Genomic DNA, 17,963 nt, shown 5'->3' on the forward strand with positions numbered 1-17,963 from the left:
GAGGTGAGGACACTAACTAACTGACCGCTGTGGAGGTGAGGACACTAACTGATTGACTGACCGCTGTGGAGGTGAGGACACTAACTGACTGACTGACCGCTGTGGAGGTGAGGACACTAACTGACTGACTGACCGCTGTGGAGGTGAGGACACTAACTGACTGACTGACTGCTGTGGAGGTGAGGACACTAACTGACTGACTGACTGCTGTGGAGGTGAGGACACTAACTGACTGACTGACCGCTGTGGAGGTGAGGACACTAACTGACTGACTGACCGCTGTGGAGGTGAGGACACTAACTGACTGACTGACTGCTGTGGAGGTGAGGACACTAACTGACTGACTGACCGCTGTGGAGGTGAGGACACTAACTGACTGACTGACCGCTGTGGAGGTGAGGACACTAACTGACTGACTGACTGCTGTGGAGGTGAGGACACTAACTGACTGACTGACCGCTGTGGAGGTGAGGACACTAACTGACTGACTGACTGACCGCTGTGGAGGTGAGGACACTAACTGACTGACTGACCGCTGTGGAGGTGAGGACACTAACTGACTGACTGACTGACTGCTGTGGAGGTGAGGACACTAACTGACTGACTGACCGCTGTGGAGGTGAGGACACTAACTGACTGACTGACTGACTGCTGTGGAGGTGAGGACACTAACTGACTGACTGACCGCTGTGGAGGTGAGGACACTAACTGACTGACTGACCGCTGTGGAGGTGAGGACACTAACTGACCGACTGACCGCTGTGGAGGTGAGGACACTAACTGACTGACTGACTGCTGTGGAGGTGAGGACACTAACTGACCGACTGACTGCTGTGGAGGTGAGGACACTAACTAACTGACCGCTGTGGAGGTGAGGACACTAACTGACTGACTGACTGCTGTGGAGGTGAGGACACTAACTGACTGACTGACTGCTGTGGAGGTGAGGACACTAACTGACTGACTGACTGCTGTGGAGGTGAGGACACTAACTGACTGACTGACCGCTGTGGAGGTGAGGACACTAACTGACTGACTGACCGCTGTGGAGGTGAGGACACTAACTGACTGACTGACCGCTGTGGAGGTGAGGACACTAACTGACTGACTGACCGCTGTGGAGGTGAGGACACTAACTGACTGACTGACTGCTCGCTGTGGAGGTGAGGACACTAACTGACTGACTGACTGCTGTGGAGGTGAGGACACTAACTGACTGACTGACCGCTGTGGAGGTGAGGACACTAACTGACTGACTGACTGCTCGCTGTGGAGGTGAGGACACTAACTGACTGACTGACTGCTCGCTGTGGAGGTGAGGACACTAACTGACTGACTGACCGCTGTGGAGGTGAGGACACTAACTGACTGACTGACTGCTCGCTGTGGAGGTGAGGACACTAACTGACTGACTGACTGCTCGCTGTGGAGGTGAGGACACTAACTGACTGACTGACCGCTGTGGAGGTGAGGACACTAACTGACTGACTGACTGCTGTGGAGGTGAGGACACTAACTGACTGACTGACTGCTCGCTGTGGAGGTGAGGACACTAACTGACTGACTGACTGCTCGCTGTGGAGGTGAGGACACTAACTGACTGACTGACTGCTCGCTGTGGAGGTGAGGACACTAACTGACTGACTGACTGCTCGCTGTGGAGGTGAGGACACTAACTGACTGACTGACTGCTCGCTGTGGAGGTGAGGACACTAACTGACCGACTGACTGCTCGCTCCTCCTGCCACATATATATATTTATTCTTACCGTTTATATATATTTATTCTTACCGTTTATATATATTGTAGAAGTCGAAGGAGGAGGCGATGCAATAACGAGCGTGACAGGTCCTTCAGTTACTTCCTACTTTATTCATTGACTAAATCACCGCTGTACACACACCTATAGCTCCTCCCCCGTGACCCTTCAACTCTGGAGTGAGAGACGCCCTCAATGTGACACCACAATATATATATATATATATATATATATATATTAGAGCTGGGCTGTTAACGGCGTTAACGCTATACTAGTATCGCGCGATAATGTAATTAACGCATTAACTCTTTCAGTGCCACTCACGAGATTTCTCGTGTTTTTTTATAGGTGGTTGCTAGCCACTCACGAGATTTCTCGGATTTTTTTTTTTTTTTTCTTTTTTGCGATCTGAAAAATTATTGCATCACCCGAGCCTACCCGAGTATTGCCGAGCTGCGCCGGTGATCACTGTGGAAAAAAGCGCCCCCTGTCGTCTCCCAGATGACATAAGTGATTTTGGAATGGACTCAATGAAAATGAATGGGGAAAAAAATCCGGTACTCCACATTTTCCAGTTCACTGATCCAGCCGGGGTTACTAGAGTTCATTCTGGAGCCTCAGATCCCCGCGGATCATGGAGATCCACTGTGTCGCGTTGGATCCATACACGTATCGATTTTTTCGAATGGTGATCAGGAATTGGAATATACCAGTTGGATACCATCTGATGTCAGGTAAGGACTCTATGTTATCAGTGGTAGGATAATCAGAGTAAGTTTGATGAAGTTATAAGCTGTTTTGTGAAATGTCTTCTTTCGGTTTCAATGTAAAACTCCGAGAGGAAATCAACGAGGCGATTATCCGCGCGCGGCCGTAATGTGCGTGCGTGCACGTATAATATTGATCATCTAGCGTTTATTTGAAAACGATTCATAAAAAGGCAGACGAATATCAACGTTGTGGAATATTCCACTAAAAGACGATTTTCATAGAATGCTCCAGAATGAGCTGTTTTTTATATCAAAACGGGGGCTTTTCTAACTGCTCTGAAACGGCAACGACGCGATAAAAAAACAATCTGCCTTCACAGCACTGTCTGGAAAATAGTCTTTGATAATGCGATGGGCAGATTAGACACATAGCCATAATTTAAAACATAGATTAGGCGATATTAACGTTAACATTGGCGCGGATGGTGGCATTCAAGCGGTAAAATGGAAAACCAGGCGTGGCACTGAAAGAGTTAATCTAAAAAGAAAAAAAAAAATCTTTTTTTTTTAACCTTTATTTACCCAGGGTAGGTTCGCTGAGCACAGATACTCTTTTTCAGGAACGCCCTGCTTCACATTCACACAGTTCCATTCACACCTGGGAGCTGCCCAGTACAACCACAGTTGACACCATTGGCCACTGAGCAACTCCACTGGAGCAGTTGATTCAAGCCATGTCACATAGTTCAAGTTTGAAATGATTCTTTCTGTTTTGCTCCTGAGAGTGTGCTAGATACTGTACTGTACTGGTAATATTATTTATTTGTGTTAACTTCTGAATAAAACAACTTATTAAACACAAGTACATCTTATTGAACATTATTTTGATATTTCATTACCAATTATCATAGCAAAACAGCTTTTTCAAACAGTCTGTAATGCATTTTGGAAACGGGAGATGGGCTCATGGTGTAATGGGCCACCTGGCCTGAGAAACATAAGGAGGAAAGAAAAAGTAAGGACTTACTTCTAGTCATTATTTGGGTAGAACACATATTTTGAATGCCTTTGGCAGGTTTTTTTTTTTTTTTTTTAGCCATTTTAATCTAGATTAATCTAGATTAAATCCAGGATTGCAGATAGATTAATCTAGATTAAAAAAATTAATCTATGCCCACCTCTAATATATATATATTTAAACTAATTAAGACTCGTGCACATCTAGTTGGACCCCGACTGGAGGTGCAGGTCAGCGCAAGAGAGATGTATAAATCTAAAAGAAGAAAACCTTCAAAAGAAGGACCTGAGGAAGTGGAAGCGAAACGCGTTGTGCAATAAATAAAAAAAGCAAAAGCCGGTCCTGAGGAGTGTGCGGTCCCTTCTTTTGAACATTTTCTTCTTTTAGATTTATATATATATATTTATTCTTACCGTATATATAGGGGTGTAAAGGTACACGTATCCACACCGAACCGCTTCAGTGTGTACCGTACCGTACGGCTGTGTACCGAACGAATACAACGGTATGTTAACCCCTAACGACCGCCCACCGGGGGCTGTTTTTTTCACAATCTAATATAATTTTTTTTTTTTTTTTTCTTTTTTTACAAGTCGATTATTAATTTCAATATAGAATATTCGTTGACAGCCCTACAAGTACAATTAGTTACTGCACACTACATCACCCCTGAGTGGAACATGGAAAGCCAAACTGTCCCCACTGCACCGAAAACCCGAACCGTGACTTCAAAACCGAGGTATGTACCGAACCGTGGTTTTTGTGTACCGTTACACCCCTAATATATATATTTATTCGTACCATTTATATATATTTATTCTTACCATATATATATATATATATTCTTACTGTATATAATATATATATATATTCTTACCATTTGTATATATTTATTCTTACCGTATACATATACATATATATATTCTTACCGTATATGTATGTATATATATATATATTCTTACCGTATATAATATATATATATATATATATATATATATATATATATATATATATATATATTCTTACCGTATATAATATATATATATATTCTTACCGTATATAATATATATATATATATATATTCTTACCGTATATATTTATTCTTACCGTATATGTATATATGTATTCTTACCATTTGTATATATTTATTCTTACCGTATATATATATATTCTTACCGTATATAATATATATTCTTACCGTATATACTATATATTTATTCTTACCGTATATGTATATATATATATATTCTTACCGTATATAATATATATATATATTCTTACAGTATATGTATATATTTATTCTTACCATTTGTATATATTTATTCTTACCATTTGTATATATTTATTCTTACCATATATATATATATATATATATATATATATATATATTCTTACCGTATATAATATATATATATTCTTACCGTATATAATATATATATATTCTTACCGTATATACTATATATTTATTCTTACCGTATATGTATATATATATATATATTCTTACCGTATATAATATATATTCTTACCATATATAATATATATTCTTACCGTATATAATATATATATATTCTTACCGTATATAATATATATTTATTCTTACCGTATATAATATATATTTTTACCGTATATAATATATATATATTTATTCTTACCGTATATAATATATATATATTCTTACCATATATAATATATATTTATTCTTACCGTATATAATATATATATATATATATTCTTACCGTATATAATATATATTTATTCTTACCGTATATAATATATATATATTCTTACCGTATATAATATATATTTATTCTTACCGTATATAATATATATATATTCTTACCGTATATAATATATATATATATATATATATATTCTTACCGTATATAATATATATTTATTCTTACCGTATATAATATATATTTATTCTTACCGTATATAATATATATATATTCTTACCGTATATGTATCTCTTAGCGGTGTAACGGTACAAAAACCACGGTTCGGTACGTATCTCTGTTTTGAAGTTGCGGTCCGGTACAGTGGGGTACAGTGGGGTACAGTGGGGTACAGTGGACAGTGGGGGACAGTGAGGGACAGTGAGGGACAGTGGGGGACAGTGAGGGACAGTGGGGTACAGTGGGGAACAGTGAGGCACAGTGGGGAACAGTGAGGTACAGTGGACAGTGGGGGACAGTGAGGGACAGTGAGGTACAGTGGACAGTGGGGGACAGTGAGGGACAGTGGGGGACAGTGAGGTACAGTGGACAGTGGGGGACAGTGAGGGACAGTGAGGGACAGTGGGGGACAGTGGGGGACAGTGAGGGACAGTGAGGTACAGTGGACAGTGGGGGACAGTGAGGGACAGTGAGGGACAGTGGGGGACAGTGGGGGACAGTGAGGGACAGTGGGGGACAGTGGGGGACAGTGAGGGACAGTGAGGGACAGTGAGGGACAGTGGGGTACAGTGAGGGACAGTGAGGGACAGTGGGGGACAGTGAGGTACAGTGAGGTACAGTGAGGTACAGTGGGGGACAGTGAGGGACAGTGGGGGACAGTGAGGGACAGTGAGGGACAGTGAGGGACAGTGGGGGACAGTGGGGGACAGTGAGGGACAGTGGGGTACAGTGGGGGACAGTGAGGTACAGTGGGGGACAGTGAGGGACAGTGAGGGACAGTGAGGGACAGTGAGGGACAGTGAGGGACAGTGAGGGACAGTGAGGTACAGTGAGGGACAGTGAGGGACAGTGAGGGACAGTGAGGGACAGTGAGGGACAGTGGGGGACAGTGAGGTACAGTGGGGGACAGTGAGGGACAGTGAGGTACAGTGAGGGACAGTGGGGTACAGTGAGGTACAGTGAGGTACAGTGAGGGACAGTGAGGGACAGTGAGGGACAGTGAGGGACAGTGGGGTACAGTGGGGTACAGTGAGGGACAGTGGGGGACAGTGGGGGACAGTGAGGTACAGTGGGGGACAGTGAGGGACAGTGGGGTACAGTGAGGTACAGTGGGGGACAGTGAGGGACAGTGGGGTACAGTGAGGGACAGTGAGGGACAGTGAGGGACAGTGAGGGACAGTGAGGGACAGTGAGGGACAGTGGGGTACAGTGAGGGACAGTGAGGGACAGTGAGGGACAGTGAGGGACAGTGGGGTACAGTGAGGTACAGTGAGGGACAGTGGGGTACAGTGAGGTACAGTGGGGGACAGTGAGGGACAGTGAGGGACAGTGGGGTACAGTGAGGTACAGTGAGGGACAGTGGGGTACAGTGAGGTACAGTGGGGGACAGTGAGGGACAGTGAGGGACAGTGAGGGACAGTGGGGTACAGTGAGGTACAGTGGGGGACAGTGAGGGACAGTGGGGTACAGTGAGGTACAGTGAGGTACAGTGAGGGACAGTGAGGTACAGTGAGGTACAGTGAGGTACAGTGGGGGACAGTGGGGGACAGTGAGGGACAGTGGGGTACAGTGAGGTACAGTGAGGTACAGTGAGGTACAGTGAGGTACAGTGAGGTACAGTGGGGTACAGTGGGGTACAGTGGACAGTGAGGTACAGTGAGGTACAGTGAGGTACAGTGAGGTACAGTGAGGGACAGTGGGGGACAGTGAGGTACAGTGAGGGACAGTGAGGGACAGTGGGGTACAGTGAGGGACAGTGGGGGACAGTGAGGGACAGTGAGGGACAGTGGGGTACAGTGAGGGACAGTGGGGGACAGTGAGGTACAGTGAGGGACAGTGGGGTACAGTGGGGTACAGTGAGGTACAGTGAGGGACAGTGGGGGACAGTGAGGTACAGTGAGGGACAGTGGGGTACAGTGAGGTACAGTGGGGTACAGTGGGGTATAGTGGGGGACAGTAGTGGGCAGTTACTGTTAAGTAGGGCTGTCAACGAATATTCTATATTCTAATGAATAATCGACTTATAATCGAAAAATATAAATAAACATACATTCGATTGTAAAAGTTATATTAGTTTGTGGGGGGGGGGATAGCTCCCTGCGGTCTTCCTCTCAACTTCTCACATGGGCCTGAATGCGCTGCGTGGCAGACAGGAGACACGCAACGCCACTTTCACTGAGCTGAAGAGCGTGCCGGTAGTAACGACAACAACAACAACCATGGCGTGGTGGCAGACCGGAGTAATCTTAACCCTTTCACTGCCACACGACAGAAGGTTAACCCTTTACTATCACACAACCGACGGTCTTGTGTTCTGATTGGTGTTCTGTGTCCTGATCGGTGTCCTGTGTTCTGATTGGCCGGTGGGTCGCAGCTCTTCAAGAACGTGTGCGAGCGCGGCCGCTGGTCGGAGCGCCTGATGACGGCCTACGGCAGCTTCAAGGACGGCGAGATGGACGCGGCGCTGGTCCAGTACCTGCTGCTGGCCGAGCAGGGCTACGAGGTGGCCCAGAGCAACGTGGCCTTCATCCTGGACCAGAGTAAGGACCAGGGAGTCAACCCTTTCACTGCCACACGACAGCCGGTTAACCCTTTCACTGTGACACGACAGAAGGTTAGCAGCCCTTTACTATCACACGACCGACGACGGCGATGCTCCGTCATTAGCATCATTAGCTCCGCCGTCGGTTGTGTGATAGTAAAGGGTTAACCTTCTGTCGTGTCACAGTGAAAGGGTTAACGGCTACACCTCCGCTTTGTTCCTCGCTCTCTCTCTCTTCAATCTCCTTCCGTCATCCTTTTAGCCTCGTCAAAACAGAGAGTGACGTTGACATTTAAAGGTGCTGTAAGTGATATATTTTTGTTAAAAAAAAACTCTACATTCTGACAGTCATCACTGATATAGAGTGGAGGGACTGGGAGACCCATGTTACTGACCAGACACTCTATAATCAGTGATGGCTGTTTACTGCAGAGTGGAGGGACTGGGAGACCCATGTTACTGACCAGACACTCTGTATCAGTGATGACTGTTTACTGCAGAGCAGGAGGGACTGGGAGACCCATGTTACTGACCAGACACTCTATATCAGTGATGACTGTTTACTGCAGAGTGGAGAGACTGAGAGACCCATGTTACTGACCAGACACTCTATATCAGTGATGGCTGTTTACTGCAGAGTGGAGGGACTGGGAGACCCATGTTACTGACCAGACACTCTGTATCAGTGATGACTGTTTACTGCAGAGTGGAGGGACTGGGAGACCCATGTTACTGACCAGACACTCTATAATCAGTGATGGCTGTTTACTGCAGAGTGGAGGGACTGGGAGACCCATGTTACTGACCAGACACTCTGTATCAGTGATGACTGTTTACTGCAGAGTGGAGGGACTGGGAGACCCATGTTACTGACCAGACACTCTATATCAGTGATGACTGTTTACTGCAGAGTGGAGGGACTGGGAGACCCATGTTACTGACCAGACACTCTATATCAGTGATGACTGTTTACTGCAGAGTGGAGGGACTGAGAGACCCATGTTACTGACCAGACACTCTGTATCAGTGATGACTGTTTACTGCAGAGTGGAGGGACTGAGAGACCCATGTTACTGACCAGACACTCTATATCAGTGATGACTGTTTACTGCAGAGTGGAGGGACTGGGAGACCCATGTTACTGACCAGACACTCTATATCAGTGATGGCTGTTTACTGCAGAGTGGAGGGACTGGGAGACCCATGTTACTGACCAGACACTCTATATCAGTGATGACTGTTTACTGCAGAGTGGAGGGACTGAGAGACCCATGTTACTGACCAGACACTTTATATCAGTGATGACTGTTTACTGCAGAGTGGAGGGACTGAGAGACCCATGTTACTGACCAGACACTCTATATCAGTGATGACTGTTTACTGCAGAGCAGAGGGACTGGGAGACCCATGTTACTGACCAGACACTATATCAGTGATGACTGTTTACTGCAGAGCAGAGGGACTGGGAGACCCATGTTACTGACCAGACACTATATCAGTGATGGCTGTTTACTGCAGAGTGGAGGGACTGAGAGACCCATGTTACTGACCAGACACTCTATATCAGTGATGACTGTTTACTGCAGAGTGGAGGGACTGGGAGACCCATGTTACTGACCAGACACTCTATATCAGTGATGACTGTTTACTGCAGAGCAGAGGGACTGGGAGACCCATGTTACTGACCAGACACTATATCAGTGATGACTGTTTACTGCAGAGCAGATGGACTGGGAGACCCATGTTACTGACCAGACACTATATCAGTGATGGCTGTTTACTGCAGAGTGGAGGGACTGAGAGACCCATGTTACTGACCAGACACTCTATATCAGTGATGACTGTTTACTGCAGAGTGGAGGGACTGGGAGACCCATGTTACTGACCAGACACTCTATATCAGTGATGACTGTTTACTGCAGAGTGGAGGGACTGGGAGACCCATGTTACTGACCAGACACTCTATATCAGTAATGACTGTTTACTGCAGAGTGGAGGGACTGAGAGACCCATGTTACTGACCAGACACTCTGTATCAGTGATGTCTGTTTACTGCAGAGTGGAGGGACTGGGAGACCCATGTTACTGACCAGACACTATATCAGTGATGACTGTTTACTGCAGAGTGGAGGGACTGGGAGACCCATGTTACTGACCAGACACTCTATATCAGTGATGACTGTTTACTGCAGAGTGGAGGGACTGAGAGACTCATGTTACTGACCAGACACTCTATATCAGTGATGACTGTTTACTGCAGAGTGGAGGGACTGGGAGACCCATGTTACTGACCAGACACTCTATATCAGTGATGACTGTTTACTGCAGAGTGGAGGGACTGGGAGACTCATGTTACTGACCAGACACTATATCAGTGATGACTGTTTACTGCAGAGTGGAGGGACTGGGAGACCCATGTTACTGACCAGACACTATATCAGTGATGACTGTTTACTGCAGAGTGGAGGGACTGAGAGACCCATGTTACTGACCAGACACTCTATATCAGTGATGACTGTTTACTGCAGAGTGGAGGGACTGGGAGACCCATGTTACTGACCAGACACTCTATATCAGTGATGACTGTTTACTGCAGAGTGGAGGGACTGAGAGACCCATGTTACTGACCAGACACTCTATATCAGTGATGACTGTTTACTGCAGAGTGGAGGGACTGAGAGACCCATGTTACTGACCAGACACTCTGTATCAGTGATGATGACTGTTTACTGCAGAGTGGAGGGACTGGGAGACCCATGTTACTGACCAGACACTCTATATCAGTGATGACTGTTTACTGCAAAGTGGATGGACTGGGAGACCCATGTTACTGACCAGACACTCTGTATCAGTGATGACTGTTTACTGCAGAGTGGAGGGACTGGGAGACCCATGTTACTGACCAGACACACTATATCAGTGATGACTGTTTACTGCAGAGTGGAGGGACTGGGAGACCCATGTTACTGACCAGACACTCTATATCAGTGATGACTGTTTACTGCAGAGCAGGAGGGACTGAGAGACCCATGTTACTGACCAGACACTCTGTATCAGTGATGGCTGTTTACTGCAGAGTGGAGGGACTGGGAGACCCATGTTACTGACCAGACACTCTATAATCAGTGATGACTGTTTACTGCAGAGTGGAGGGACTGGGAGACCCATGTTACTGACCAGACTCTATATCAGTGATGACTGTTTACTGCAGAGAGGAGGGACACATACACACAAACACACGTGAGGGAGCCCTCATCAGTGCGATTCATTCTTCTCTTTTATTTTCATTTCAGGTAGTTGTACCTTAAGAGAATTGTAGACTGGCATCTGTAAATGCAGATATAAGTACTTTATTCTTATTTTATTATTATTATCATTATTTTCATTCCAATGAAATGAAAATCAGAAGATAAGTGGTCAAATGGACTTTGGAAATCAGTTTTCATTCTATTTATTTACTGTTCTGTAAAAGTCTTGTTGGATGTAATGTTTTGTGTTTTGTGTGGACCCCAGGGAGACTAGTGGTTGCTGTCATGCAACAGCTCATGGGGATCCTAATCAACTCAATGTCTGTGGATCAGTAGCGTCTCATATAACGTCACGGTGACCAATTGCAGCCACTCTTATTGTCTGGGACCAAATACGGCCACGCCCCACTCCCAGCAAAAAGTGGGAATCTCTAGAATGGGTTTGGGGCGGCGCTGTATACGGAAGTAGCTCTCAAGGTGACGATTAGACAACACTTTTTTGTTGTCAGTAGATGGCAGCATTGGTTTAAAATTAAAGGCTGAAAATGTTGAGAACTACAACACTGCATTTCCCAAGAGCGTTAGCACAGGTCGCAGGTCACTGGGATGGGTCTATATTCTCCGACGTGATCTGAACAGCGTTAAACTATTACTGCAACCTCGGTATAGCGACCGCGAATGGCCAACTAATTATCTTAACAAAAGTGCGCTGGTAGCATTACATATGTTGTCTAAAGGGGGACATATGGTACAATTTAAGATTCTAATGATAATCGGCATATAAAGGACAAGATAAAGCATCGTTAATTTGTAAGAAACCTCAATGAAAACGGCGCAGGGTGCTATTGTTATGAAAATGTGATAGAATCCTATAAAAATGTGGACGCACTTGGCCTACGTTCCGTTACGTGTTGTGTTTGCATCCTGTGTGATTTGCAGCAGATGGGTCGCGGATCTTCAGTGAGAATGAGACCTACCCCCGCGCCCTGCTGCACTGGACCCGCGCTGCCGCACAGGGTGAGGAGCAGGGGCGGGGCATGTAGCACCTTCCTGCAGCACCTTCAGCACCTTCCTGCAGCACCTTCAGCACCTTCCTGCAGCACCTTCCTGCAGCACCTTCCTGCAGCACCTTCCTGCAGCATCTTCCTGCAGCACCTTCCTGCAGCATCTTCCTGCAGCACCTTCCTGCAGCACCTTCCTGCAGCACCTTCCTTCCTTCCTTCCTTCCTTCCTTCCTTCCTTCCTTCCTTCCTTCCTTCCTTCCTTCCTTCCTTCCTTCCTTCCTTCCTTCCTTATTTTCTTCCTTCCTTCCTTCCTTCCTTCCTTCCTTCCTTCCATCCTTCTTTCCTTCCTTCCTTCCTTCCTTCCTTCCTTCCTTCCTTCCTTCCTTCCTTCCTTCCTTCCTTCCTTCCTTCCTTCGTTCCTTCCTTCCATATTTCCATCCTTCCTTCCTTCCATATTTCCATCCTTCCTTCCTTCCATCCTTATTTCCTTCCTTCCTTCTTTCCATCCTTCTTTCCTTCCTTCTTTCCTTCCTTCCTTGCTTCCTTCCTTATTTCCTTCCTTCCTTGCATACATCCTTGTTTTCTTTCTGGTTTTAAATCTTTTTATTTTTCATGAGATTTCACGTTCAATCGACAGATCTACAGAATGTTCAGTGTCACTCTCATGGACACATTTCCTTGTGCTCCCCACTCAATCTATTCTCCCATCTCTCACTCACACTTACACACACTGGGACATACACACACGTACACGCGCACACATGCACATACAGGCATACACACACACACACACATGCACATGCACACATGCCCACGTACAGACACACACACACAAATAAACAAACAAACAAAAAATTATTATTTTCTTTCTTTTTTTTCTTTCTTTCTTTCTTTCTTTCTTTCTTTCTTTCTTTCTTTCTTTCTTTCTTTCTTTCTTTCTTTCTTTCTTTCTTTCTTTCTTTCTTTCTTTCTTTCTTTCTTTCTTTCTTTCTTTCTTTCTTTCTTCTTTATTTACTTCCTTCCTTCCTTCCTTATTTCCTTCTTTCTTTCTTCCTTCCTTCCTTTCCTTTCTTTCTTTCTTTCTTTTTACACTCTGAGACACAACACTCTGAGACACAACACTCTGAGATACAACACTCTGAGATACAGCTGTGAAGGGTAGAATACTGCACTTGAAGGGTAGAATACTGCACTTGAAGGGTAGAATATTGCACTTGAAGGGTAGAATATTGCACTTGAAGGGTAGAATACTGCACTTGAAGGGTAGAATATTGCACTTGAAGGGTAGAATATTGCACTTGAAGGGTAGAATATTGCACTTGAAGGGTAGAATACTGCACTTGAAGGGTAGAATACTGCACTTGAAGGGTAGAATACTGCACTTGAAGGGTAGAATACTGCACTTGAAGGGTAGAATACTGCACTTGAAGGGTAGAATACTGCACTTGTAAGTTGGTAGAAAATGGCATTGGATGGTTATAGAGGCGGGTCTTGAGGGGGCGGTTGATTGACGGATGTTGTTGTTGTTGTTCTCCAGGGTACACCGTGGCGAGGATCAAACTGGGGGACTATCACTTCTACGGCTACGGCACGGATGTGGACTACGAGACTGCGGTCATCCACTACCGGCTGGCGTCGGAGCAGCAGCACAGCGCCCAGGCCATGTTCAACCTGGGCTACATGCACGAGAAGGGCCTGGGCATCAAGCAGGTGGGGGCCATGTTCAACCTGGGCTACATGCACGAGAAGGGCCTGGGCATCAAGCAGGTGGGGGTTCAACCTGGGTGTTACGACCCCTGTGAGTCTAAGGGTAAAGGGCTGTAACATAACAGTTGGTTGACAGAAAAGATGGACCACGTTTGTAAACAACAATGATATTTATTGAATAGAGGCAAAGGAAGCACATGTAGCTCAGGGGTGAGCCCAGGCCAAAACAACAAACAAACACCACTATACTCCAAATAAACACAATCTAATCTATGGTAAAAGAGATTACATTACCTAAACTACTCTTACCTAACCAAAACAGGAGAAAACAATGTCCAAAGGAAATGGCAGCTCACCCCATCTGTGCTTCCTGAGAAAGAGAGAAAAACACATTAATTATACAGAAACAAAAGCAGAATATATACAAAAACAAACTATAACTAACAATGCTCTCTCTGTGGCCATACACACACAAGGAAATTACTACTAAGCACCAAAGGCCAATAAACGAAATGCAATACTGTCAAAGTTACAGGTTTACCAAAAACACAACAGGCCTAGCCTCATGCCAGAGAGAGAGAAAGACTGAAGTGAGAAGCCATGTTTTAACAGGTGTGGGGTGATCCATGATTGGGTGGTGTGGATTGAGTGTTGGAGTCTGGAAAGCCATCCACCAATCGGTGCTGTGTTGCAATAATGGAAGGATTGGCCTGGCAGGGACCAATGGTGAAGGGAACAATGGCTGGAGGGAGGAAACAAAATGGAGAACACACACACATGGAGACACACACTGGGGAATATATACATTGGGATGTAACACCCCCATACATAAGACAAAAACATGTTTTTTTTTTTTTCTTTTTCTAACAACGAGATAACATCCCCGAGATAACATGTACTCCAAAACAAAGAGCTATGAAAAAACTAGCAGTTGGTACAACCACACTCGGGTCAACAATGACGGAACGAGTTGACGGCAAGAGAGACTGAGTCGACAGCAAAATAGAACAAGTCGACAGCAAAATACAGTAGAACGAGTCGACAGCAACAGACAACGAGTCGACAGCAACAGAGATTTAACTCCGAGATAGAGCATCCGCCAACACATTCTCAGACCCCTTCTTATGCTTTATGCTGAGGTTATAATTTTGCACTATGAGCGCCCAACGCATGAGGCGCTGATTGTGGTTGTACATCCGCGACAGAAAAACCAATGGGTTGTGGTCGGTGTATACTACCACTGGTAATACGCTCGAACCGACATACACTTCAAAATGTTGCAACGCATACAACATAGCCAAAGTCTCCTTTTCAATAGTGGAATAGTTTAGTTGATGTTTGTTAAATTTCCGGGAGAAATAACAAACCGGGTGACTGACACCATCGTGATCTTCCTGTAATAACACCCCTCCAGCTCCCACCCCGCTGGCATCCACCTCCAGCTGGAACGGCAGGGAGAAATCTGGAGCAGAGAGAACAGGGGAACTGCATAAGAGAGCTTTAACACTATCAAATGCATTTTGACAATCAGCTGTCCAAATGAATGGTTTGGACGGGCTACACAGGCTAGTGAGAGAAGTGACGACAGAAGAAAAGTTCCGGCAAAAACCACGGTAATACCCAGCCATCCCAAGGAATCTACGCAATTCCCGCCTAGTAGTAGGCACTGGAAAAGTTGTGATTGCAGATATTTTTGCATCCACCGGACGCACTTGGCCTTGTCCTACCTGCTTACCAAGATAGGTAACCGTAGCCTTGCCGAACTCACACTTGGCAAGGTTAAGGGTCAGGGAGGCTCCAGCTAAGCGGTCAAAGACAGTTTGCAAGGTTGTCATGTGGTCACGCCAGTTGGTCGAATAGACAACCAGGTCATCGAGATAGGCATTACAATTTGGAACACCAGCCAGGACTAGGGTCACCAGTCGCTGGAAAGTGGCCGGGGCATTACGCATTCCAAAAGGCATTAGAGTATATTGCAAAAAATTGTCAGGAGTAACAAACGCCGAGATTTCCGAGGCACGGGGGGTCAAAGGGACCTGCCAGTAACCCTTTAACAAATCTAGTTTGCTAACATAGGTGGCAGATCCAAGGTTGTCAATACAATCTTCCATGCGGGGCAGTGGGAAGGAATCAGGCACGGTGACAGCATTTACCTTTCGGAAATAAGTACAAAATCTAGGAGTTCCATCCGATTTGGGAGCTAACAAGCAAGGTGAACTCCAGGGACTGCAACTTGGCTTGGCTAAACCATGTTTTAACAAATAGTCAACCTCCTGTTGCATCATGGCCCTCTTGGTGATGTTAACATGGTATGCATGTTGCTTGATAGGCACAGCATTGTTAACTTTAATATCATGGGCCAATACAGAAGTACAGGAGGGAACATCACCAAACAGCCATGTAGGCCTGAATCAAATTTGTGATGTCCTCTCGCTGCTCCTCAGGTAAGTGTGCTAAGTGAGTGGGCAGGTTCAATAACATCTCAGTGTTGGACAATCTAGCACCCTGATGGGCTGCATTGCGCAACTCCAAGCCATCTACATCCTCACCACTAACGTCAGGAGAGTCCGGAACTATTGGAGTTGAGGCAACAGCAGAGACGGCCAGTCCGGCTGTCTGGTCTGAGGTCTTCACCTGCACACTATCTCTGGAAAAATATGGTTTAAGCATATTGATGTGGCAAACACGAGAGTGACGTTTACGATCAGGGGTGCGAACCACATAGTCTGTATCACTTATCTTCTTGTCTATTGCATACGGTCCGGAAAAACGAGCGGAAAGAGCAGAACCAAGGATAGGTAACAGGACTAGAACCTTATCACCTGGCTGGAAAGATCGAGAAACAGCTTTCTCGTCATAGTGCCGTTTCATAGTTCTCTGGGAAGAAGAGAGCGCTTCTTTTGCGAGAGAGCACGCCTGATGCAGTCGCTCTCGAAACTGGCTAACAAAATCTAGAACATTAGTGGGTGTGCTGGCACCCTTTGACATGAACCGTTCTTTAAGAACTTTCAGAGGCCCTCTAACAGTGTGCCCAAAAACGAGCTCAGCAGGACTGAAACCAAGAGACTCCTGTATGGTCTCTCGCGCAGCAAATAGAACAAGGGGGACACCCTCATCCCAATCTTTCTCTGTGTCTAAGCAATATTTACGCAGCATGGACTTTAAGGTCTGATGCCAACGTTCTAGAGCCCCCTGAGTTTCAGGGTGGTAGGCACTGGACACTATATGTCGGATACCCAGGGACTGTAACACTTGCTCAAATAACCTAGACAGGAAGTTGGTGCCTTGGTCCGTTTGTACTACCTTAGGCAGTCCAAACGTGGAGAAGAACTTCGTCAAAGCCTTAATTATTACAGGCGCTGTAATTCTGCGAAGAGGGATAGCCTCAGGGAAACGGGTGGCGGTACACATTATTGTCAACAAAAACTGATTGCCGGCTTTGGTCCTTGGCAACGGACCAACACAGTCAACTATGACATGTTCAAATGGTTCACCGACCGCTGGTATAGGACAGAGGGGAGCAGGTGGAATTACCTGGTTTGGCTTTCCGGTGATCTGACAAGTACTACAGGTACGACAGTACTGTGCTACATCGGACTTCAAACCGGGCCAAAAGAAATGTTGAAGTATTCTGTTGTATGTTTTAGTGACTCCCAAGTGTCCAGACCAAGGGTGGTCATGGGCCAAGAACAGTACATGCTGACGATAAACTGCAGGGACAACAATCTGATAAACAGTGCTCCAGTCTGGTACCTGATCTGGTAGCCCTATCTCCGATTGTGCATGCTCTGCCAGTCTAGTACCATGGGACCTCCATGTACGCATCAAAACTCCTTCATCCACAAAATAAGAATGCAACTCTCTCCTCTGTTCTGTTTCAAGAGAAGAGAAACATTTTGCAAGAGAAGGGTCAGCCTTCTGGGCAGTAATTAGCATTTCACGAGTAACGGGTAACTTCAAAGCGTCGGAACTAGTTACAGTTGTCTGTGGGGGTACCTTACTATGAGTCGGTGGTTTGTCAGCGGTATCAGAAGTTGGAGCCAGCAACTCCTCCCTGACAAAGGCTGAAGCAAAAACAGA

The 17,963-nt window shown here is 45.6% G+C and overlaps 1 protein-coding gene across 2 annotated transcripts in view; it reads left to right on the top strand.

Moving 5' to 3' along the window:
• The window catches only part of sel1l (SEL1L adaptor subunit of SYVN1 ubiquitin ligase), a 157,862-nt gene that overhangs the window by 126,253 nt on the left and 13,646 nt on the right, over window positions 1-17,963 (top strand). For both annotated transcript variants that reach the window (XM_084315133.1, XM_084315134.1), the window contains exons 18-20: window positions 7,757-7,922; window positions 12,112-12,189; window positions 13,714-13,886. In XM_084315133.1, the coding sequence (XP_084171259.1) occupies window positions 7,757-7,922; window positions 12,112-12,189; window positions 13,714-13,886 (417 nt within the window). The remainder of the gene's footprint in view (window positions 1-7,756; window positions 7,923-12,111; window positions 12,190-13,713; window positions 13,887-17,963) is intronic.

Source organism: Notolepis coatsorum (assembly GCF_963971535.1).
Source record: "Notolepis coatsorum genome assembly, chromosome: 5".
Classification (NCBI taxonomy): domain Eukaryota; kingdom Metazoa; phylum Chordata; class Actinopteri; order Aulopiformes; family Paralepididae; genus Notolepis; species Notolepis coatsorum.